At 39.9% G+C, this 25,289-nt stretch overlaps 1 protein-coding gene across 1 annotated transcript; it reads left to right on the top strand.

The window, feature by feature from the left end:
* Nucleotides 1-3,333: 3,333 nt before the first annotated feature.
* LOC124082459 (olfactory receptor 10X1) lies at nucleotides 3,334-4,266 on the top strand. Its single transcript, XM_046428857.1, has one exon. It carries the CDS (start codon nucleotides 3,334-3,336, stop codon nucleotides 4,264-4,266), a length of 933 nt encoding a protein of 310 aa, XP_046284813.1.
* Nucleotides 4,267-25,289: the final 21,023 nt, after the last annotated feature.

The raw sequence follows: 25,289 nt of genomic DNA, 5'->3' as shown, positions 1-25,289 counted from the left end.
CATTGGGGGGCCAGGGGGGCAGGGTTCATACTAAAGAGATCTAACAAGATTCTTGCTGAAGGCAGCCTGGGATAATTAGACATCCATCACCTGGGGAATGGCAGCAGAAAAGGAATTTGCCAGATATTGGGGGTTCTCAAATGTCAAGAGTGGGGATTCTTCTAAACTGAACTTGCTATAGGGGGCCAATACAGGCCCAGGAAGTGTGGACACGGAAGCCCAGGATCATTTGAGAAGCAGACTTAGAGGAGCCTGTCTGAGGTTTGGTCAAGGAGAGCAATTTTTTCAGTGAGAAAGTGAATAGAATGAACATCAGGATCACAATTTCATTTGGTCTTCCTGCCAAAACATGAATTCCAAAGTAGCAGAAAACCTTGTTTATGGGCAGGATGAACTCTGCAAGGTTTAAATCCCCAGAAATTTCCAGAAGCATTTTGTAAGTCATGCATCATACAAAGCCCTGCACATAATGAGAGCAAATTACAAAGTTAGGTGAAAAAGTTTTTGCTCCCTCTGATGAAAGAGAAGAGTAGTCTCCTGGGATCTCCTAACCAGAACCAAACCTCTAGAGCTAAAGGAACTTAAGCTCTGATAATAATCAGACAGTATCTCTAAACTGATAGAAAGGAAGTCTCTACCCATTCTATTTCAGTGGGTGGTTAGGACTGATCACTGCACATATGGCCAAGCCCCATGCCTCACATCGCAAGGATTTTATGGAACCATAAAATCCTGAAGCTTTTACAAACTCTGAATCCTCTCTCACTTCCCAGCTGGGAAAATTCAAATTCAGCAGGTGCAGTGATTTTCCTAAGGTCACTAAACAAGCAGTGATAAAAGTAAGAATTCAGACTCAGGCCATCACTTTTCATACGAAGTCAGTTTCTCCTTTCTGAGTGGAAAACGAAACATGCTTCCATCCTCACTGTGGAGACTGTCAGTTGGAGGAATGTAACTGTGATGGTGACTTGGTGTTGGAGGTTAAGAAAATACACAAGGTAGGAAACTGTTCCAGGTGGATTGACTCTCTTCTGGTCATAATCAATTGTGATCACTAAAAGAAAGAAAAGGAAAGACCTGTCTTAGAATTTGTATTGACGATTGTTTGCATTTTCAAAACACTGCTGAATTTATTGATGGCTTTGAAAACAACTGTCACAACCTCGTTGTGTAGGAAGGGGTAGTTTATGCTGTGTGAAATCAGACTGTTTTCACATAGTGTGTTAGAGAGATCATGGGTTTTGATCCAAGGACTTCAGAGATCAAAACAGCTCTTCATTTTGCCAATATGTTCTATTTTTCTTTTGATACTCTTAATCTTTTAGTTCTAGAGTCCACATAATTGCCTCTCTGGTAGATTTGCTATCTACAGTTGAGCACGCTTAAAAGCTGTGGTGTGTGAAGTTTTTTATGGATGAGATGAGTTTTTCACAACAGTTGAGGAAAAACAGAAGGGACCTGTTGGGACCTAATATATCCGGGAGGGAAAGGGTAGTTTTGAAAAAGCCCAGAATGCTGCAGAAAACTGATTATCAGGGAAAGTGCAACAATAATCTGCAAGTGGATCTGGAAACCAGGAAGACTCAGATTAAATTTGGATGCTAAGGAGGTTTATGCTAAATAGCCTCAGGAGAAAACCCAAGGTTCTATAATATACCTTTAGGCAAGAGAAGAGAAAAATACTCTGACCCCCCCTCCAAGATGATTACACAGATACTCACAGACAAGAGGGTGGGGCTACCATGGGAGAAAGGGAGACTGGAAGGAGAAGTCCTAGATAGGAGGTAAGGAAAAATTAGGTCATGTGATTCATGCATGCCTATGACAGCGTCTAGACAGGTCTGAGAGAACAAGAGAATCAAAGGAACTTATAAGATACTGTTCATGGGGTTGTGGATCATCCCTGGAACCATTATAATTTACACCATTTTCCCACACAGCTTGGCTGTCGATGATCAGTGGGATTCTGCCACGAGAATGCTTAATCTTAGCCAAAACTAAACCTAACTGGAGTGGAAAGTTTGTTCATCCACATATTCGAAAATTACATTGCAGAATAACAAAGAAAACCAGAAATTGTGCATAGATTAAGCACTTTTGAAGATTATTAACTTATCCATCCAACATTTACTGAGAATTATTATCTTCTTAAACTGTCTTATCACCTTGAGAAATACAGAAAATTATAGTTTGGCCTCTTTCCTCAAGGAGAAAGCACCAATAAATGGAAAAGAATATTCAATTAAAGACAAAGTAGCTTGATTTTAGCCACGAATATAACTAAGGAAAATAATTACAGCTGCCCCCACACATTTTCACAGTTGTCCTAGGTATTTCATATTTATGGTGTGAAAAGAAAAATCAATAAACGTTTGAAAGAATTTGGAAAAAATTATATAGACTCTATAAATACTAGTTATTAAATATACTGTCATGTGGGGAAGGTAAAACAGTAGTCCAATGTAATACAAAGCTGGATGTATACAATATTAAGACAACTTGTTGCAGAAGTCAGAGGAGGACGAGAGTAAATCATGTGTAAACTCTTGAAGAGTTTATACAATGACAAATAGCCTTTATCATGTTTGGAAGTTGATCTTGGCATTGAGGAAATGGACAAAATCTCATTTGCCACCTGTTCCACATTTGCATAATGAGTCTGATTAGTAACACCCATCACATGCTCTAATTAATCACTATTAATCCTAAGAGTCAGATGTGTGTAATATCTGCCTTCCTTCTCTCCCCTCAGAGTAGCAGTAAGGAAGCATGTTCTTTCATTTATTTTAATACTGAAGGGATTAAATGTCTTCAGAAAGGTATTAATGACTGAGTTTCTCCAGCAATTATAAGCCATCATCCAGATTTCGTCCTCAAAAGACTAGAAAAATCAGTTCTTAATCTTTCCTCAGTAGATATCAATAAACCATCTGTTATGTGGAAGTTGCTGTGTTGGATCTTGACTCTAGTAACCACTAAGTGTTTTTTCCAGTGTTAAAAATCTTATCTAAATGTGGCTCTCCCAATGAACTTCATTTGGACTATTTTCTCCCTTACTATACTACTAGCAAATAAAATTCTCTTAAAAAAAATAAGTCAGAGTATGCCATGGTCTCATAAAAAGTGCTAAACAATTAGTTGCTGAATAAAAGAATTAATGCAGAGAAGAAACACATCATCTATATATGCATGTTTTTGCTAAATAAAAAAGCAGTTGGTAACTGTAGCTCTGATGATTTGCTTGATTCACATTATTACAGTTTTCATCTGAGGATATCAAAGAAGAATGGAGAATTGAATGCTTATTTTTTTTTTTCCAATTTCAGACAAACAATGACGATCAATCAGACAGTCCTGAAGGAATTCATCTTGGTTGGCTTTTCTGCTTACCCGAATGTACAAGCCTTCCTCTTTGTGATCTTCTTTTGCCTCTACCTGTTCACCCTGGCAGGTAATCTGACCATCATGGGACTAACTTGGGTGGACAGATTTCTCCACACCCCTATGTACCTCTTCCTGAGTGCACTCTCCTTCTCCGAGACCTGCTACACCTTGACTATCATCCCCAAGATGCTGGCAGATCTACTGTCCAAGAGCAGAGGCATTTCAGTCACAGGTTGTGGCTTGCAAATGTGTTTCTTTTTGGGACTTGGGGGTACGAACTGCATCATCCTCACTCTGATGGGGTACGACCGCTTCCTGGCCATCTGCAACCCTCTCAGGTATCCCCTCCTGATGACCAATGTTGCATGTGCACAACTCGTGGCCTCCGCTTGGGCCGGAGGCTTCTTTGTCTCCCTGATAGAGACTGTCCTGATATTCAGGGGTTCTTTCTGCTCACCAAACCTCATCAAACACTTCTTCTGCCACATGCGGGCAGTCGTGAGGCTGACCTGTAGAGACAGCGACCTCACGGAATTCATCGTCACTGTGATCTCGGTGTCAGGCCTGCTGGGCACTTTCCTACTTATCCTCCTGACATACGTGTTCATCCTTTCCACCGTCCTCAGAATCCCCTCAGCTGAGGGCAAGCAGAAAGCATTTTCCACCTGTGCCTCTCACCTCACCGTGGTCATTGTCCACTTTGGTTTTGCATCTATTGTTTATCTGAAGCCAGAATCCTCGGGGGGAGATGACACACTCATGGCTGTCCCTTACACTGTCATTACTCCTTTCCTCAGCCCCATCATATTCAGCCTCAGGAACAAGGACATGAAGCAGGCTTTTAGAAAGATCATGAGAAAGACAGATGCCTTGAAAAAGTAACCTTGGATCATTGCTGCTGATTTAAAGTATGGCTTAATGTCCCCCAGAATATACCAGGACATTTACTAAGTGACCTCCAGACCAAGTCCCAGAGGGGCCTATACCATTTTCTCCCTTTTCAGCAATTGGGATATGGAAAACCAGTGATTGGGAATGGAACCTAGACCGTGTCAGGCAGGCCCTCTGTTGAAAAGGAAATTATCCGTCCCTCTACTTTCCACTATCAGAGGAACACCCCTCTGTCGACAAGAGGATTCTGGCAGTCGACTTCTGGGTGTCCCGCACCATCCATAAGTGAGAAAAGAAAGGATACAAAAGGAAAAACACAACTTCTGCACTGAGAGATTTCTTCAATATCTGAAAATGTAAATTTTGGATTTTTCTGGGGGAAATTGTAATGCATTGTATTCCACTTTCCAGGAGATAAATCATCTTTGTTGAGAGATATATAAAAACCATCAACTGGCTACTTGTACCTATCTGGATGTTTGCATGCATACACAGACAACAGATATACACACATGCGCACACACACATATATACATATTTGTTAACTGTTCATGCTCTACTGATTACTAAGTATTTTTAATAACACCCTGATCATGACTGTGGCCTTCCAATGCCTGCCTTCTGTGTATATGGGAAATCTTGAAGCATGCTTCATCTGAGCAAACAAGACACAAATGCCTACAAGTTCAATGAAATAGGGCACCAGGGATGTGAGAAATGTGTCTCCATTTTCTCCAGCAATATTCAAAAGCAAATGTTAATGAGCTTTGTCATGATATTGAGTTATTTCACAAAGTATTTGGAAATAATTTTATCAAGGTATAAGATGTGTAAAGGGGAAACCAGAAGATTACATCATCAATTTTTCATGTTACCAGAAACCAAAACAGAAACACTGTGAAGTTTAAATCACAGAATAGTGAGTGATTGTACTGAAAATTGAGACATAAATGCTTAGTGAATTTACCAAATCCTTTCTCGGTTATGCTGTTAACCAACTCTGTGGTTTCTATGAAAGTTATAAATTTTGTGCTGGGACTTGGTATAAATAAAATTTAAGTGAGAACTATTGGAGTAATTTTTAACTCTACTGTATAACAGGATTGTTATGAAGATCAATAAGATAATAGATGAAAATAGCTATGTGTATCAGCTGATTAAGTTTACCTTCTACTGTGACTCTCTTTCCTTACCTGGGATATTTTTCATGACACAAGTGCAGCCAGAATCTATGCTATAGATCTATCTGTAGTCACTGCTTGCAGTAGCAAGAATGTTTCTTTTCCTTTGGCTTCACTCCTGACAATGTGTTATTCAATCTAGGGAAGATACAATCTTGAAAACAAATTATAACAATTTACTGTCTCATGGAGGGGGGCAAAGACTCACAACTGGAGGATGTTATCCTAGGTGAAATAAGTCAGACATAAAAAGACCAATATTGCATATTCTTTCTCATATATGGAAGCTAATGAAATCTATCTCAATGTAGAATTGTGATTACTAGAGTCTAGGAAAGGGGAAAGGGAGGAGGAATAGAGAGAGGTTGGTAAGAGGGACTCAAACCAGTTGGAAGGGTTGGGGCAGTAGCTCAGTGGGGGGGCAGTAGCTCAGTGGGAGACCAGCTCCCTAGCATGCACAAGGCCATGGGTTTGACTTCTAGCACCTCAAAAAATAAAATACAATAAAAATAAAACTCAACTGGAAGAAGTTCACGTGTTCTACAGAACTTTGTGGGTAACTACACAACAACATGTTATATATTGTATGAATAACTGTAAGAGAAGAGTTCAAAGGTTCCCAGCATATAGTAATCAAAGAGATGGAGGCATTGACTGCCCATATTTTATCAAGACTCTGCATATGTACTAAGATAAATACCCCATAAATAAATAAAATGATTTTATCTCCCTAAAAAATGTTTAAGGAGATGAAAATATTAGCTCTCCTGATTTGGTCATTATATATTTTATACATATGTTGAATTATCACACTGCACCCTATAAAATGTATGATTAAAATTATAATAGATAAATAAGTAAAGTCTAGACTTAGGCTTCTGAACCTGAATTTAGATGAATTAACCTGTTTTTGCTTGGTGTATTGACTGTGGGCAGGGATTGTTAATCACCTACTTAATATCCATGGATAAGCTAGAAATAGTTACATGGAAACTGGAAATACCCAAAGAATTACTCACATATGGGGACTTGACAAATACAGAATTACAAAACACTGAGAAAAAATGAGACTTTTAGTAGCAGGGGCTAATAAAATAACATCTCCACATGGGGGAAAATGCGACAAAGCTATTTCTTACTGTTCAAAACTAAACTCGAAAGGTAAAACAATAACTTTTTAAAAAGGCAATCTAGCCAGGTGTGGTGATGCAGGTCTACAATCCCAGCTCCTCTGGAAGGTAAGTCAGGAGGGTGACAGGTTAGAGTCCAGCCTGGGCAGTTTAGTGAGACCCTGTATCAAAATAAAAAATTAAATAAAAACAACTGTTTGTAGCTGAGTGTTATAGCACCTGCTTAGCATGTCTAAGAACCTGGATTCAATCCCAAGACTGCAAAAAATATACAAGTAAAAGGCAATATAAGAAGATATCTTCACCACCTGAAAGCAAGAAATATTGTTTAAACTTTCATTAAAAACTTAGTTAAAATTGAAAGATTTTAAATCAAAATTGAAAATTTATTCATCCAAAAAGCATAACTGAGCGAGTGGAGAGGCAAGCCACAGAATAAAACCACAAAGGTATTGAAGGAACCGACGAGTGTCAATTTCAGGATAGTGATGGCTTTGAACAAGGGGTCAGTTGATAGCAGGACTCATGGATGAACTCCTGGCTGCAAAGTTCTGCTTATTTAAGACCTAAGTAGTGACTGGAATGGTTATTTCTTAATGAGAGACTCACTAAGTATTTGTTTGAATGAATTTATGTATTTATGTTTTATTTTATAATGTGAAGATTTAACAAAGCATTCCACAGAATGAAAGAAAATGTATATAAACATATATATACACACACATATATATACACATATATATATACATACACTATGTACATATGTATATACATATATATAAAATGTATGTGTATATATGTATATATCTATATATTCCCCATCAAAATCACTTAAAAGACTCTAGAGATATGAATAGATTCAGTACCACCACACACCCATTTGAAGGGCTAAAATTGAAAGGCTGGAATGACATGAAACTGTGGAAAAACAAATCTCTCTGGTGCTTGTGACAAAGTGTATATTGGTTCAATCATTTAAGAAAATCATGTAGTTCTCACTCACAGAAGAGATGCATTATGGCATATCCATATGGATCAATCTGCAGTGAATAAAGAGGATAAATTATGGCTATATGTTCAGGATACATGTGAAACCCACCACCCCTTTTTCTTGTTTCTTATTTATGTCCACGTTTTCTTCAATAATCTCACAGATTACAGTTGAAGGACTGTGTGTTTGACCCAATCTCTCATTAGAATTTTCTAAATTTTGACAAAGGAATTCCTTTAATGAGAAGCAAAGAAAGGAATTTTCTTTTCAATAAGCTGAATAATAAGACATTAATGAAGGAACCAAAGAGAAGATAAATGCCCTCTATTTGCCAACTTAATGTGAAAAGTGTTCTTTTGTCTATTGTGTATATTACTAAATAATTTATTCAATTCAAGATATTACAGTAGCCATGGAGAAAACAAAAACACAATGTATGGCTTCTGCTCTCAAGAAACTCACATTCTACTTTTGGAGAGGCCAGGAAATCATGATGTGGTCTGGCATAAGATTTGCCCCAAGATTTAAGGGAGCAATGAAGAAATACAGGATCTACACAAGGTCATTAGCAAGCTCAGCTCTACAGGTTACACTGCATGCCTCAGTAGCATTTCAAAAGCTCTCTAAAGACAACCAGGGACAGACTCACTGAGGTCAGAACAAATCTCAACTACTGACCTTAAACACAATCCCTGTGAAGAAAACCAAACTTGATGGTAGTATTGTGTATAGAAATTTTTGTTCTAAGACATTTTTGAAATAATTGGGCAGGCTTTCTGTCACCCCCCTCCCCTTAAAAGTTAGGTACATCAGGAATAGGATAGCTAAAGTGAGAATTGGGTACTTGCGTACCCAAGTTTCTATTTTCTAAGAAACAACAGCAGAAACTTCAGGAATGTGGAAAAATAAAGACTTAGCTAATATAATGCAGTCAGTCAATAAATAAATAAATAGCAAGGGATAAAATCAAGACTGGGGGTGTCTTGCAGTGGGGCTGGGCAGAGTTTCTACAATATGTTATATAAAATATCCAGTTACTAACAAAAAAAAATTGTTATACTAAGAGGAAAGTATGACTCATTTCTAGAAAAATCCAAGAGACAGAAATTGCCTGTGAGAGTGGCTAGAAGTTATGTTCAAAAGGCAAAGTACTTCAAAGTAGTCATTATAAATACATTACAAATTTTTTCAAAGATCTGAAGCAAATCACGATTACATAAATAAATGAAGGTATCATGAAAATGTCACATCTGACACAGAACACTAATAAATCATAAATGAGTTACAGATAAGAAGTAAAAATGATTAATTAGAATCAAATGGAAAACTCACGAGTTGAAAGTACAACCACAAAAATAAAAAAGCAATGCACAGCAGGCACTCAATAATAGATCTGAACTAGTAGAATACAGAAATAGTAAACCTGAGATTGCTTCCTGTCTTGCTCTGTGACCTCTTTCACATACATGCTCCCACTAAAATGTCGTCCACCAGGTAGTGATGTAGCCAGAGGCCCTCACCAAAGGCCAAACATATGGAACCACCTGATCTTGCACTTTTAGCTTCCCAAACAGTAGCTACATAAATCTATTTTCTTTATCAAGTGCCCAGGATATTCCTGAAGTCCAAACAGCATGCCAACTCTGCGCTGCTCATGACTGTGCTTTGTGAAAGAGAAATAAAATTCTATCATGCTAAGCCACTAAATTTTTGGAGTCTTGATAGTTCAGATTGTAGATGTATTGCTAAAATAATTAAATGAGATGTTTATACAGTTCTTAGGAAAGTTTCCAGTATAATATATTGGGCCCTCCAGATCTGCAGATTCTGTGTCCATGGATTCAATCCATCTTGGATTGAAAATTTTCATAAAGATATCAAAAAGAGGGGCTGGGGTGGTGGCTCAGTGGCCAAGTGCCTACCTAGCATGTGTGAGGCACTGGGTTTGATTCTCAGCACCTCATATAAATACATAAAATAAAGGTCAATTGACAACTAAAAATATATATATATATATATATATATATATATATATATATATATATATATATATATATATATCAAAATGACAAAGACATAACAGCAATTCTCCAACTCTTCATGGTATCATCTAATCTTTTGAAAACTGTTTAAAGTCCTGTATTGCTTAACAATGAAGACAGGCTCTGATCAATGCATTATTAGGCTATTTTGATGTATGGGAACTTCATGGAGTGTATTTTCTTATGCAAACCTAGTTGATAGGGGTGGATCATTCAACCCAACCTCTTAATAGGTAAAATATGAGAGGTGTGAGTTTGCTGCCTGCGTAACACAGCAGATTGTTTACAGGAAATTTCTATCTTTCTTTTTCTACATGTAGAAGTACATTCTAAAGTGCTAAAACATGAGGGCTGAGGATGTAGCTCATGGACGAAATCCTGGACTTAATTATCAGCACTGAAAAAAAAAATTACTGAAAGTATAGTGAATTGCACTGCTACAAACATTGGGATACCATAGTTGTTGATTTCATGCAACCAGGGTAGGTGACCAACGGATGAGTGGATCAAGAAAATGTGGTGCCTATACACAATGGAGTTTTACTTAGCTCTAAAGAAGAATGAAATTATGTCATTAGCAGGTAAATGGATGGAACTGGAAAACATCATGCTAAGTGAAATAAGCCAGTCCCCAAAAGTCAAGAGTTGAATATTGTCTTTCACATGTAGAAACTCGAGAGTTGAGTGGATCTTTCCAGGTGATGTGGTACAAAGCTCTAGGGTCAAAAACTCCAGAGGCTGAGGCAGGAGAAGTGCAAGTTTGAGGCCAGCCTGGGCGACTTAGACAGACCCTGTCTCAAATAAAAATAGAAAACCCATAGCTCAGTGGTAGAGCACCCTGATTTTAATTCCAAAAACTAACAACAACAACAGAAACAAACATAAGACATCTAAAGAAAGTAGAAAAGAACCTGGGTGTGGTGGCACGTGCTTATCATCCCAGCAAATAGCGAGGCTGAGGCAGGAGACTGCAAGTTTGAGGCCAGCCTCAGCAACTTAGCAAGACCCTAAGCAACTTTGCGAGAATCTGACTCAAAATAAAAAATAAATAAACAAATAAAAAATGCTGAAGACGTGTCTCAGTGGTTAAGGACCTCTGGGTTCAATCCCTGGTTTAAAAAAAAAAAGAATAAACAAAGCAAAACAAAAAAAAAATAACACAAAAGAAAGAAAGTAGAAAAGAAAACCAGTAGAGTAGAGTAAGGAAATTGAAGGGAAGAAAGAAGAAGGAAAGGGGAGGTACTGGTGAATTAAATTGACCAAATTATACTATGTGCTTTTGTGACTACATCACAATGAATCCCACTTTTACTTATTTATTTGTTTATTATTATTTTTCTGGTACTGGGGATTGAACTCAGGGGCACTTGACCACTGAGCCACATCCCCAGCCCTATTTTGTGTTTTTTCTAGAGACGGAGCCTCACTGAGTTGCTTAGCACCTCGCCAATGCCGAGACTGGCTTTGAACTGTCCATCTCCCTGTCTCAGCCTCCCTAGCTGCTGGGATGATAGGCATGCACCATTGAGCCTGGCCCACTTAGGTTTACAACTTAAGTGGGAGTAGAGGAAGGGAGTTGGCAGTGGGAGGAACAAATGGGAAAGGGAGGCACTGAGGAATTAAATGGACTCAAGCATGTGCATGTACGAATGCATCACAATGGATCCCACTGTTGTCTGTAATTACAATGCACTGGTACAAACACAAAAAGAAAGGGAAAATCATAGTATAGTAAATACATAGCCATTAGCATAGTCATCCAATATCATCATTGCAATATTTTCAAATATATGTAGACTGTTACTCTAAAATAATAATAAAATTATAGTGTAATTAAAAAGTCAATTAATAATTAACAAGTATTATATACTGTGCCTTTTCATATGCGCTATACCTTTATGGAACTAGCCATGCAGTAAGTGTTTTTTACACTGGCATCACATGCCTGATGTATTGTGGTATGTACTCACTAGGTGATAGGATTTTTTTTCAACTTTATTATTATCTGATATTATGATGCTGGTAGCAATGTCCTTCTGTGGCACACAGCTGTATTTGTAACTCTATAGAATAATATGCACTAACAATAATTTTTCATCATTGCTGAGAGGAGAAAGCAAGGACTTTGAATGTGCTCCTTCCCTAGTACTGTATCTTAGACAGGTCACTCCGCCTAACCCTGGAGGGAGCCACTTCCTTTGTGACGGCTGCAGTAGAACAAGAAGCAAGCAGCATCCTGTCAGCGTGTTTCTGTCAAGAAAATTAAAACTGTGGGAGAATTTCTTTCACATCATCACTTTCAGAAACAGACTCAAATCTGAGCCAGGGATCAGTAAGCTGCAATGACTCTTCTATCCATTCCAAATATCCGGGGTGTTCCCTGTGTGCGTTCCTAGCCTTGTTTTATTTATGAAGGGATGAGAAACAAACAAACAAACAGGTGAGCAGGAAAAGGTGTTTCCATGGTGGAGCTCCCAGACACAGGGAAGGGGGACACAGCCTCTCCCCCTCACAGGTAAACACAGACAGGGATATGACACAGAGATAGACACCTTCTTAAGAAACGTAACAGTGTCAGAAACCACTGGTCTACCATTCTCTAACTTCACTGTTTTATTTCCTCAGTCGATTTTTAGCCTTGCATTATCATTTCTGTCCACCTTTTCAGTATCTCTGAAAAAAGAGTTTGGGAACTACTACATGGTTGGCATTCGGGCAGCGAATGCCAAGGTTTCAGACAGGACTGTGCTCCCAGCCTTCACTTTTAGTGTATCACTTGTGCCCCAGAACAAATGTTCCCTCAGTTGACTTGGACACAGTCTTGTTGGGGGGAGGCGGCTCACCGTGACAATAGGTCCTAAGGGGCTATGTCCCTGATGAGGGACAGTCCTGTGATAAAGGCTGGTTTCAGCTGCCCCTGTTGGCTTCAGGACCCATCTGCTCAACCTCTGTCCTGTCAAGTCGAAAATGACTCAGAGACCATCATGAAGTATCAGCTTCCTTGAAACGAACCTGAGGCAGACCATGCCTGCCCAGAAGGAACAGGTCACCAGCCATCGACAAGTACCCTAAGACGGGGAGAGAGAGTGACAATGGAGGATGGCAAACAAGGGACTTGGGAACGCTCAGTGGGAAGAGCTGCCCTAATCCAGGATGGACACCCTCAGATCCTCCAGCATTCCCTGTGGTTTTCGGGTCCCTCATAATCTTGGAAATCTCATAAGTTTCCTCAGATGTTTAATGTGCTTCAAACCTGAAAAACCTTCATGATCTAAACATCTCACAGTGAGTACCTTGCTATGTTAATCTTATAAGCATCAGTTATGATTCTGGAGAGGGTACCTTTGAAATACACTTGAAATGTTCACAGGTATAAGGGATGTTTTCATTTTTGTTCTTTTTAATGAACATGTTCTAATCTGTATGGGATAGAGTATGGTATTTCTGGACAGGTTTATAATGGGTGATGATCAAATTAGGGTGACTCATATTTCCACCTCATTGTGTCTTTGAGTTTGGAGTCTTTAAGCTTCTTGCTGATAGTTCTTCCTAACAGATAATAGGTTATTATAAACTGTAGTCTCTCCCTGTTGTGTCAAACATTGGAACTTATTATTTCTGTCTAACTGTGTTTAAGTCCCCCTTACCCAACCCTCCTCTGTCTTTCTTTTCCTTTACACTTCCTAGCCTCTACTCATCTCTCTTCTCCTTTCTTCTACTTTGGGATCAACTTTTTTAGTTCCTACCTATGAAAGAAAACTTAAGGTACTTGCCATTCTGTGTCTGGTTCATTTTATTTAATGTAATATCCTTCAGAAACACGCATCTTGCTGCAATTGACAGGATTTCACCCTTTTGTAAAGAGCTAAATGATATCCCATTGCATACACATACTATATTTTCTTCATCCTTTCATCTTTTAATGGGCCCCTAAGTTGATTTCAAATCTTGGTGGATTGTGACTAGAGCTACAACAAACATGGGTGTGCAGGTATCTCTTTGAAATGCTGATTGCATTTTCTTTGACTACTTACTCAGAAGTGGATCATATGGTAGACATATTTTGTTTGTTTATTTTTCAGAGGAGCCCCCATACTGTTCCCTATAATGACTATGCTAATTTACATGCCCACCAACAGTGTTAAGAGTTCCCTTTTTCTCTGCATCCTTGCCAACATATATTGTTTTTGCTTTTTTTTTTCTTTTATAATAGCCATCTGACTGGTCCCAGATGGTGGCTCCTTATGGTTTTGATTTGCATTTCATAAGAGATATTTTTTAAGTGAGAATATGGTAAAATTCTGGAGATCTATAATGGTGTTGGACAAGGCAGGAATTATTTATGGGAAGGGGAAACCCAGAAAGCAAAGGCAGTAGTAAGAAAGACAGGAGTCAATCTTCAACAAAAGAATTTATTTTTACGTAAATGAACCCATCTGGCTATGCCCAAGACATATCTTCTTTCCATAGGACATGAATAGGATAGAGGTTAAGTTTGCCATAATAACTCCATGATCATCTGATTTATCCAGGATTGAATTTCCTAAATGTGTTACCTTGAGGGAAAAAAAAAAAACACTCATCTTTGTTTCAATTACAAATAAAGGTGATTAGACCCATTGGGCTATTGTGAGGATTAAGTGAACATATGGAAATCATTCAGTGTTTGTCACACCGTCATGCATTTTATTATACCTTCTTTACATACCTTGTGGACACAGAGGGAGAGTATAATTAAAACTCCAGACAGTTCTCAATAGTCAATTCAGTGGGCATTGAGTGTCTTCCATTTGTGATGATCCAAGGGAGAATTCAAGGAAAAAATAAATAAAAACGAAAGTTTCCTTCAAAAAGAGGATGTGATGATGTGTAAGGCTGTGGCAATGTATCTCTTATGAAGGTCTGTGCTGCTTCCCGGGGAGTACCCCAGGAGGCCAGACTATGGAGTGTTAAAGCTTCATTTATATAACATCCAGGAATTCAGAGCATTTTGCTGGTGTCAATAGCCAAATAAGTGATCCAAATGATGTTTGCATGGTTTCAGGCCCATACATCTACAAAATCACCCATGTTTTCTAAAATAATAAAACTACTTATTTCACTTTGTAAGCAAATAATCTTCACCCAAATTTTCTATTTGATTGTCACCATCTAATGATGAAGGAATAGCAGATTTCAACAATAACAGTACTATTTGACAGATTAACAGGTTATGCCTTCTACTCTTGAGACAAGACAAAACATTACATTCCCAAATTTCTCAATGATTACCTGATTTACTTAAATCATCTGATAACTATATATTGGTCACACATCATGAATAAAGAACTGAACTTCAAGTAGGATAGATAAATAAGAGTTTCTGCTCTCGAGTAGGAAAAGTGCAGGTAAATACATTATTACCTAAAAGGTCAGAGTCATGGTCACAGTAATAGATGCGAGGGACCTGTTGGATAAAATCTTCACAGAGACACTCATGTTTATTGCAATTATTCATGTGTGAAAGACAAAAGTTAAAAAAAAAAAAACAACAGTGTGTCACCTTGAAAAATTCTGTTGTGCTGGAAGGTTAAATCAGAGGGATGAGCAATAGGTATTAGGCAAGTTGACCACAAAAGGACCATTCAAAGTAGGTAGAAGGTGGATTGTGCAGTCCCATTAGTTTCCTTTTAGTCCCAAGAGGACCTATGTATGAGTTGAGACCTGCTGTTGATTCTGAGAGGAAGTGCAATGGGAGAAATTCTCAAGCTCTTCCCCATTAATTACTTTTAGGAATATTGTTTGTAAAACGAGTAAGGTGCATTTAAAGAGATCATCACTGGGTTGATGTGCGAATTTCAGGCTCTGCTGTCTTGTGTTGCTCTAGTGGTAGAATCCTGCCCTGGTATAATGAAATACTAACAGAGGAGAAAGGTAGTTTCCAAACTGATGAGAGAGGAGAGGCACAGCCCAGAAATTAGAATAAATAGGTAAAGAAAGAAGCATTAAACACATGTCCAGTGCACACCATGCACTGATATGCTCTGTGTCATAGGAAGACTCTGGATAGTTAACCAAAAGTAGACCACGTAGGAGGCCCTTGTCCAAAAGGGAGGACAGGTTCGAAGCAGGGTACAGAAAAAGGGAAGAGATGTAACTGAAAGAGATTAGAGACCAATATTTTCTTGGCTGGAGAAAAGTCTTTGGCAATAGCAAGCCAATGTGAATAATAAACAGGATTCCACTTTGAACAACTGAGTTAAAAACCAGTGACAATGATAACATGAAGGATTACAGACCAGTGGACAGGAAATTAGAGTTACAGGAACCTCTAGGCACAGAGTCTCCATTTACAGGCTTGCCTTTAAGGTGACAGATAATTTAACCCACTGTGAGCTGCAGAGGAAGGTTGGCTTTAAACAAACTTGTGAAGCAGACAGTGAGTTTCCTAACCTGCTTCCTATTCTCACTCCATTCTCCAGTAATGTCCTTTTTTTGTCCTTTAGGATTGACCCTGGTCAAGTTGGAATTTTAACTGTATCTTATGCTGTACTTCAACTAGAATAGAACCCTAGTTTGCATTTAAGTTCAGCTATCTGAATCTATACTATAAATATCTGAATAAAGGAGATTATTTAAGATTCTACAACACGGGACTGAAATTCATGCTACTCATGTGTTCTAGGAAATGTTCTTTTTACCGAGAATAGTAAGTTAGTATCAGTATCAATGTCAGCGTTGAAAAAAATGAAGGACAGATAAAGGGATAACACATCCTACTGCAAGTGAGCCGTTTCCAATCTGTTTCTTTCAACACAATTGAATTGGCAAGTGAGTCGTCCACTAATAAATCAACAAAAATATTTTTGATGATTGAGTACTATAAAATTTCTGCACATAACTAACAGAAAGTTCCAATAATATTATCTTATTTCTATAACAGCGCTACTTTTATTCCCATAGTGATGGGACATCAATGTCACTTATTTATATGAACTAGTTTTCTCAGTGTTTATATCTCCAAAGTAAAACGATAAATAAAATTGATGCTGAAAACTTTCCCATTGGTGGTAATAAATAGTCTTGAATCCACATAAGAATTGAAAAGAGAAAGCTCAATCCACATTATTAGAAGATGGTTTTCCAATAATTTTTTTTTATTGTTGGTTGTTCAAAACATTACATGTGTCTAATATAGTTTTTCAAAATATATCATCTATTTTTGTTGTTTTGGCTGAATGTATGCTAATTATATAATCTCTAGAGGAAAATATTTTATAAAGCACTTATAATTTTTAGAGTTCAGGGAAAAAAAATGTAGACAGACATAGAGAAATCCATTAAAGACTTGCAATTATAAAAGACATTACATTACATTGTGATTATGATGAGACAAATGATGTAAAACTTCTCATATTTTAAAGACATTTATTTGCATAATTTTTGAAATAATTGTTAGTGGGTATTATAGCCTTGATATTTAGATTTCACTGAACCTATAAAAAAGTGATATAGTAGTTTCATTTAGAAAGGTCAATATTACCAATGCAGTAGAATTAGAGTCCCTTTAACTATATAAATGTCTGATTAAAAGAAGCCATCAAGCTGGCATATTATTTTAAATTTTATTTCTTTATTTATTGTAATAGGAATTGAACTGTAGGGGTGTCTACTACTAAGCTATACCCCCAGTTCTTTTACTTTTTATTTTAATACAGGATCTTGCTAGTTGCTGAAGCTGGCCTTGAACTTGCCATCCTCCTGTCTTAGCCTCCTGAGTTGCTTGCAATTACAGGCATATGCCACAGGGCCCAGCCCTTTAAAAGTTTCTTTTTTTTTTTTTTTTTTTTTTTAATTTTTTATTGTGGGTTGTTCAAAACATTACAAATTTCTTGACATTTCATATTCCACACTTTGATTCTAGTGGGTTATGAACTCCCACCTTCACCCCATACACAGATTGCAGATTCACATCAGTTACACATCCATTGATTTACAAATTGCCATACTAGTGTCTGTTGTGCTCCGCTGCCTTTCCCATCATCCACCCTCCCCCCTCCCCACCTCTCCCCTCCCCTCCCCTCCCCTCCTCTCTCTCTACCCCCTCCACTGTATAACCCTGAGGGTCTCCTTCCATTACCGTGCAATTTACCTTCTCTCTCCCTTTCCCTCCCACCTCTCATCCCTGTTAAATGTTAATCTTCTTCTCCTGTTCTTCGTCCCTACTCTGTTCTTAGTTACTTTCCTTATATCAAAGAAGACATTTGGCATTTGTTTTTTAGGGATTGGCTAGCTTCACTTAGCATAATCTGCTCTAATGCCATCCATTTCCCTGTAAATTCTATGATTTTGTCATTTTTTAATGCAGAGTAATACTCCATTGTGTATAAATGCCACATTTTTTTTATCCATTCGTCTATTGAAGGGCATCTAGGTTGGTTCCACAGTCTTGCTATTGTGAACTGTGCTGCTATGAACATCGATGTAGCAGTGTCCCTGTAGCATGCTCTTTTTAGGTCTTTAGGGAATAGACCAAGAAGGGGAATAGCTGGGTCAAATGGTGGCTCCATTCCCAGCTTTCCAAGAAATCTCCATACTGCTTTCCAAATTGGCTGCACCAATCTGCAGTCCCACCAGCAATGTACAAGTGTACCCTTTTCCCCACATCCTCGCCAGCACTTGTTGTTGTTTGACTTCCTAATGGCTGCCAATCTTACTGGAGTGAGATGGTATCTTAGGGTGGTTTTGATTTGCATTTCTCTGACAGCTAGAGATGTTGAGCATTTTTTCATGTACTTGTTGATTGACTGTATGTCCTCCTCTGTGAAGTGTCTGTTCAGGTCCTTGGCCCATTTGTTGATTGGGTTGTTTGTTCTCTTATTGTCTAATTTTTTGAGTTCTTTGTATACTCTGGATATTAGGGCTCTATCTGAAGTGTGAGGAGTAAAGATTTGTTCCCAGGATGTAGGGTCCCTATTTACCTCTCTTATTGTTTCTTTTGCTGAGAAAAAACTTCTTAGTTTGAGTAAGTCCCATTTGTTGATTCTAGTTATTAACTTTTGTGCTATGGGTGTCCTATTGAGGAATTTGGAGCCCGACCCCACCGACTGTAGATCGTAGCCAACTTTTTCTTCTATCAGACGGCGCGTCTCTGATTTGATATCAAGTTCCTTGATCCATTTTGAATTCACTTTTGTGCATGGCGAGAGAAAGGGATTCAGTTTCATTTTGTTGCATATGGATTTCCAGTTTTCCCAGCACCATTTGTTGAAGATGCTATCCTTCCTCCATTGCATGCTTTTAGCCCCTTTATCAAATATAAGATAGTTGTAGTTTTGTGGATTGGTTTCTGTGTCCTCTATTCTGTACCATTGGTCCACACGCCTGTTTTGGTACCAGTACCATGCTGTTTTTGTTACTATTGCTCTGTAGTATAGTTTGAAGTCTGGTATCGCTATACCGCCTGATTCACACTTCTTGCTTAGCATTGTTTTTGCTATTCTGGGTCTTTTATTTTTCCATATGAATTTCATGATTGCTTTCTCTATTTCTACAAGAAATACCATTGGGATTTTGATTGGCATTGCATTAAACCTATAGAGAACTTTTGGTAATATCGCCATTTTGATGATGTTAGTTCTGCCTATCCATGAACAGGGTATATTTTTCCATCTTCTAAGATCTTCTTCTATTTCTCTCTTTAGGGTTCTGTAGTTTTCATTGTATAAGTCTTTCACCTCTTTTGTTAGGTTGATTCCCAAGTATTTTATTTTTTTTGAAGATATTTTGAATGGAGTGGTTGTCCTCATTTCCATTTCAGAGGATTTGTCGCTGATGTACAGGAATGCCTTTGATTTATGCGTGTTGATTTTAAATCCTGCCACTTTGCTGAATTCATTTATTAGCTCTAATAGTTTCTTTGTAGAGCCTTTTGGGTCTGCTAGATATAGAATCATATCATCTGCAAATAGTGATAATTTAATTTCTTCTTTTCCTATTTTTATGCCTTTAATTTCTTTCGTCTGTCTAATTGCTCTGGCCAGTGTTTCGAGAACTATGTTGAAGAGAAGTGGAGAGAGAGGGCATCCCTGTCTTGTTCCAGATTTTAGAGGGAATGCCTTCAGTTTTTCTCCATTCAGAATAATGCTAGCCTGAGGCTTAGCATAGATTGCTTTTACAATATTGAGGTATGTTCCTGTTATCCCTAGTTTTTCTAGAGTTTTGAACATAAAGGGATGCTGTACTTTGTCAAATGCTTTTTCCGCATCTATCGAGATGATCATATGGTTCTTATTTTTAAGTCTATTGATGTGGTGAATAACATTTATTGATTTCCGTATATTAAACCAGCCTTGCATCCCAGGGATGAATCCTACTTGATCATGGTGTACAATTTTTTTTATATGTTTTTGTATCCGATTCGCCAGAATTTAATTGAGGATTTTTGCATCTAGGTTCATTAGAGATATTGGTCTGTAGTTTTCTTTCTTTGAAGTGTCTTTGTCTGGTTTAGGTATCAGGGTGATGTTGGCCTCATAGAATGAATTTGGAAGTTCTCCCTCCTTTTCTATTTCCTGAAGTAGCTTGAAAAGTATTGGTATTAGTTCTTCTTTAAAGGTTTTGTAAAATTCTGCTGTATACCCATCGGGACCTGGGCTTTTCTTAGTTGGTAGTCTTTTGATGGTTTCTTCTATCTCCTCAATTGATATTGGTCTGTTTAGGTTTTCTATATCCTCCTGACTCAATCTGGGCAGATCATATGACTTAAGAAATTTATCTATGCCTTCACTATCTTCTAATTTATTGGAGTATAAGGATTCAAAATAGTTTTTGATTATCTTCTGTATTTCTGAAGTGTCTGTTGTGATATTGCCTTTTTCATCCCGTATGCTAGTAATTTGAGTTCTCTCTCTTCTTCTCTTCACTAGCATCGCTAAGGGTCTGTCGATTTTGTTTATTTTTTCAAAGAACCAACTTTTAGTTTTGTCAATTTTTTCAATTGTTTCTTTTGTTTCGATTTCATTAATTTCAGCTCTGATTTTAATTATTTCTTGCCTTCTACTTCTTTTGCTGTTGTTTTGCTCTTCTTTTTCAAGGATTTTGAGATGAAGTATGAGATCATTTATTTGTTGGTTTTTTCTTTTTTTAAGGAATGAACTCCAAGCAATGAATTTTCCTCTTAGAACTGCTTTCAATGTGTCCCATAGATTCCGATATGTTGTGTCTGTGTTTTCATTTATCTCTAAGAATTTTTTAATTTCCTCCTTGATGTCTTCTATAACCCATTGATCATTCAGTAACCTATTGTTCATTCTCCAATTGATGTATGCTTTTTCCTTCCTTCTTTTATCGTTGATTTTCAGTTTCATTCCATTATGATCAGATAAGATGCATGGTAATATCTCTACTCCTTTATATTGTCTAAGAGTTGCCCTGTGACATAATATATGATCTATTTTTGAGAAGGATCCATGTGCTGCTGAGAAAAAAGTGTAACTGCTTGATGTTGGGTGGTATACTCTATATATGTCAATTAGGTCTAGGTTATTAATAGTGTTATTGAGTTCTATAGTTTCCTTATTCAACTTTTGTTTGGAAGATCTGTCCAGTGGCGAGAGAGGTGTGTTGAAGTCTCCCATGATTATGGTGTGGTGGTCTATTAGACTCTTGAACTTGAGAAGAGTTTGTTTGACGAACATAGCTGCACCATTGTTTGGGGCATAAATATTTATGATTGTTATGTCTTGTTGGTGTATGGTTCCCTTAAGCAGTATGTAGTGTCCCTCTTTATCTCTTTTGATTAACTTTGGCTTGAAATCTATTTTATTTGATATGAGTATGGACACGCCTGCTTGTTTCCGAAGTCCATATGAGTGATATGATTTTTCCCAACCTTTCACCTTCAGCCTATGTATGTCTTTTCCTATCAAATGCGTCTCCTGTAGGCAGCATATTGTTGGGTCTTGTTTTGTGATCCATTCTACTAGCCTGTGTCTCTTAATTGGTGAGTTTAAGCCATTAACATTTAGGGTTATTATTGAGATATGGGTTGTTCTTCCAGCCATATTTGTTTATTTCTGTTACTAAACATTGTTTGTTTTCCTCTTTGATTGTTTCCCCCCCCCTTTACTGTCCTACCTCCCACTGTTGGTTTTCATTGTTATTTTCCATTTCCTCTTCCTGTAATACTTTGGCTAGGATGTTTTGAAGAGATGGTTTTCTAGCTGCGAATTCTTTAAACTTTTGTTTATCGTGGAAGGTTTTAATTTCATTCTCCATCCTGAAGCTTAATTTCGCTGGATACACAATTCTTGGTTGGAACCCATTATCTTTCAGTGTTTGAAATATGTTATTCCAGGATCTTCTAGCTTTCAGAGTCTGTGTTGAAAGATCAGCTGTTATCCTGATTGGCTTGCCCCTAAATGTAATCTGCTTCCTTTCTCTTGTAGCTTTTAAAATTCTCTCCTTATTCTGTATGTTGGGCATCTTCATTATAATGTGTCTAGGTGTGGATCTCTTATGATTTTGCACATTCGGCGTCCTGTAGGCTTCTAGGATTTGGGATTCTGTCTCATTCTTCAAGTCTGGGAAGTTTTCTTGTATTATTTCATGGAATAGACTGCTCATTCCTTTGGTTTGGAGCTCTGTACCTTCCTGTATCCCAATGACTCTTAAGTTTGGTCTCTTAATGTTATCCCATATTTCTTGGATGTTCTGCTCATGGTTTCTTAACAGTCTTGCTGAGCTGTCTATGTTCTTTTCCAGTTGAAATACTTTGTCTTCATTGTCTGATGTTCTATCTTCTAAGTGTTCTACTCTGTTGGTAGTACTCTCCATTGAGTTTTTAAGTTGGTTTATTTCTTCCTGCATTTCTAGGATTTCTGATTGCTTGTTTTTTATAACCTCTATCTCCCTGTATAGTTGATCCTTTGCTTCCTGGATTTGTTTGCGTAATTCGTTGTCGAAGTGATCTTTCATTGTCTGATTTTGCTGTTTAATGTCTTCCTTGATACTCCAGATCATCTGAAGCATGTATATCCTGAATTCTTTATCTGACATTCCATCTGCTGCAGCTGTTACCTCTTCTAAAGTTGCGTTGACCTGCATTGCTTGTGGTCCTTTCTTTCCTTGTCTTTTCATACTGCTTGCGTATCTTTCCTGCAGGTGCGGGCGGCGGCTCTGCTCTCTCCTTATTCCAATTGGGGTGTCGTGGCTACCACGCCGGCAGGTCACTGGGCCTGTTCTGGGAGCTGGTGGCGGCTCTGTTCTGCCCCTACTCCAATTGGGGTGACGTGTCTGTCGTACCAGCAGGCCACTGGGCCTGTCCTGCTGGTCGGTCGCAGATCTGCCCACCTTTCGGGCACGAGTGGAGGCTCTGCTTTGCCCCTACTCCAATTGGGGTGTCGTGACTACCCCGCCTGCAGGATGCTGGGTCTGTTCCTGGCAAGGGAGGCGACTCTGCTCTGTCACTACTCCAATTAGGGTGGTGTTTGTACCCCGCCGGCAGGGTCCTGGGCCTGATCCGCCGGTCTGTTGTAGGTCTGCCTACCTTGAAGGCGCGGGCGGCGGATCTGCCCTGCCCCTCCTACCACGCCTGCGGACCCCTGGGCCTGATCTGCAGGTTGATCACTGGTCTGCTCACCCTGCGGGCACGGGTGGCGGTTCCGCTCCACCCCCACTCCAATTGGGGTCACGTGACCACCACACCGGCAGGGCCTGATCCGGGCGTGGGATAAGGATCTGCTCTGCCCCTACTCGAGTTGGGGTGACGTGTGTACCACACTGGCAGGCCACTGGGCCTGACCCGCCAGGCTGTCACAGGTCTGTTTACCTTGCAAGCGCGAAGGGCGGCTCTGCCCTGCCCCTCCTACCACGCCCATGTACTACTGGGTCGTGGGTCTGCCCACCTGGCGGGTGTGGGTGGCGGCTCCGCTCCGCCCCCTCTCCAATTGGGGTCACGCGGTCACCACGCTGGCGAGCCGCTGGGCCTGCTCCGGGGGCTGGCGGCGGCCCGGCTCCTTCCCTCTGGCTCGAGGACAAATTGAGGAGACTCGGGTGACTGAGCCTCACCCCCCTTACCAGGAGACCAACTGCTTATGTCACCGCTGGTATTGATGAAGATCTCTCCTCCACCGCTTTCTGCTGACATCAGATCTCTGCCATGTTGGTATCCTATGCGAATGGCAGCATTTCGTTCCCCTTGCCAGGCAACCCAAGCAATGGGTGAGTCCTGACCTGCCCTCAGCAGGACCCGGACCGAGACACAGTTTCCGCGGGCTCCTAGCCCCGGTCCAGGGAAGTTCCGGGAGCCGGAACTCGGCCGCTCCGTGCTCGGTGTAAGCTCCTATAAGTGTAGGCTCCAAGAGGCAGCCCCCGCGGGCTCAGTTCCGGGAGCCGGAATTCGGCCGCTTAGTGTTTGGTGTATGCTCTGATAGTAGCAGGGTCCAAGAAGCAGCCTCCGCGGGCTCCGCAGCCCTGAGCCAGGGCGGTTCCGGGACGGTTCCGGGAGCCGGAACTCGGCCGCTCTGTGCTCGGTGTAAGCTCCTATAAGTGTAAGCTCCAAGAAGCAGTCCCCGCGGGCTCAGTTCCGGGAGCTGGAATTCGGCTTCTTGGTGTTTCGTGTTTGCTCTGATATTAGCAGGGTCCAAGAAGCAGCCTCCGCAGGCTCCGCAGCCCGGAGCCAGGGCGGTTCCGGGACGGTTCCGGGAGCCGGGACTTGGCCGCCCCGCGCTCCGTGTTCACTCCGATAAGATCAGATTTTAAGAAGCCCCCAGGCGCTGAACCCTAGCAATCTGTCTGCAAGCCGCAGGCGAATTGCAGCCTGAAATTACCTGTTCTATGGCTGAATGAGCTGCGGTCAGTCAAAAACAGGTGTGGTGACGTCAGTTTACCAACATGGTGGCTGCTGGCCTCCTCTGTGGTCTGACCGGTGTGGAGAACCGAGATGGACCGCTTCCTTCCCCGTCTCGAACCCAGAATTCAGCCCTGAGTGCGGTGCTTGCGCGTCTGGCAGAAACTGCAGCGCTGTAACCCTGCGTCTCTATCCCAGCGCGCCTTGCAGACTCTAGCCGCGGGGCGATTTGCTGAATAAGCAGTGTTACCCTCCGTGCGACAAACCTCTCGCGTTTGAGTCCCCGTAGCCGATCCTCATGCGATGGAAATCCTTCTTCCAGGTTCCGGCGCACCCCACTATTGCTGGAAATTCCTATCAAGATATCCTTTAGCCGTCCTGACTTGTCATACTCCCACACAGTGAAGCAGCACACGGGGGTAATGCACTCCCCTCGCCGCCATCTTCCCTCCCGCAGTCTTTAAAAGTTTCTTAAAGGGGAAAAATGTAAAGGGCTAAGTCTTGACAAAACTGGGAATGAATGATGATATCTCACATAGGACCCTAGCTCAAGACAGATTTGCAGTTTTACCAGAGGTCCTCTGGCGATACCAGGTCACAGGCAAGATTGAGAGGAGATTGGAAAGGCAGAGCAGAATGATTAGGAGGAAGAGGACCACCTCATTTCTTTTGCAGCATTGCCAATTTCCTGTGGCTGCTGGAACAAACTGACGCAAGTTTAATGGCTTAAAACAACAGAGCTTTACTCTCATAGTCCTGCAGAACAGGAGTCTGAAATCTGTATCACTTGGCTGGATTCAAGGTGTTGGCAGGCTTGTGCTTCCTGTGGTTCTGGGGGTG

The sequence above is a fragment of the Marmota monax genome, unplaced genomic scaffold, assembly GCF_021218885.2.
Source record: "Marmota monax isolate L192 unplaced genomic scaffold, Marmota_monax_Labrador192_F-V1.1 WCK01_AAM20220418_F8-fsc00145, whole genome shotgun sequence".
Lineage (NCBI taxonomy): Eukaryota > Metazoa > Chordata > Mammalia > Rodentia > Sciuridae > Marmota > Marmota monax.
This window is presented reverse-complemented; position numbering and strand designations above follow the sequence as displayed.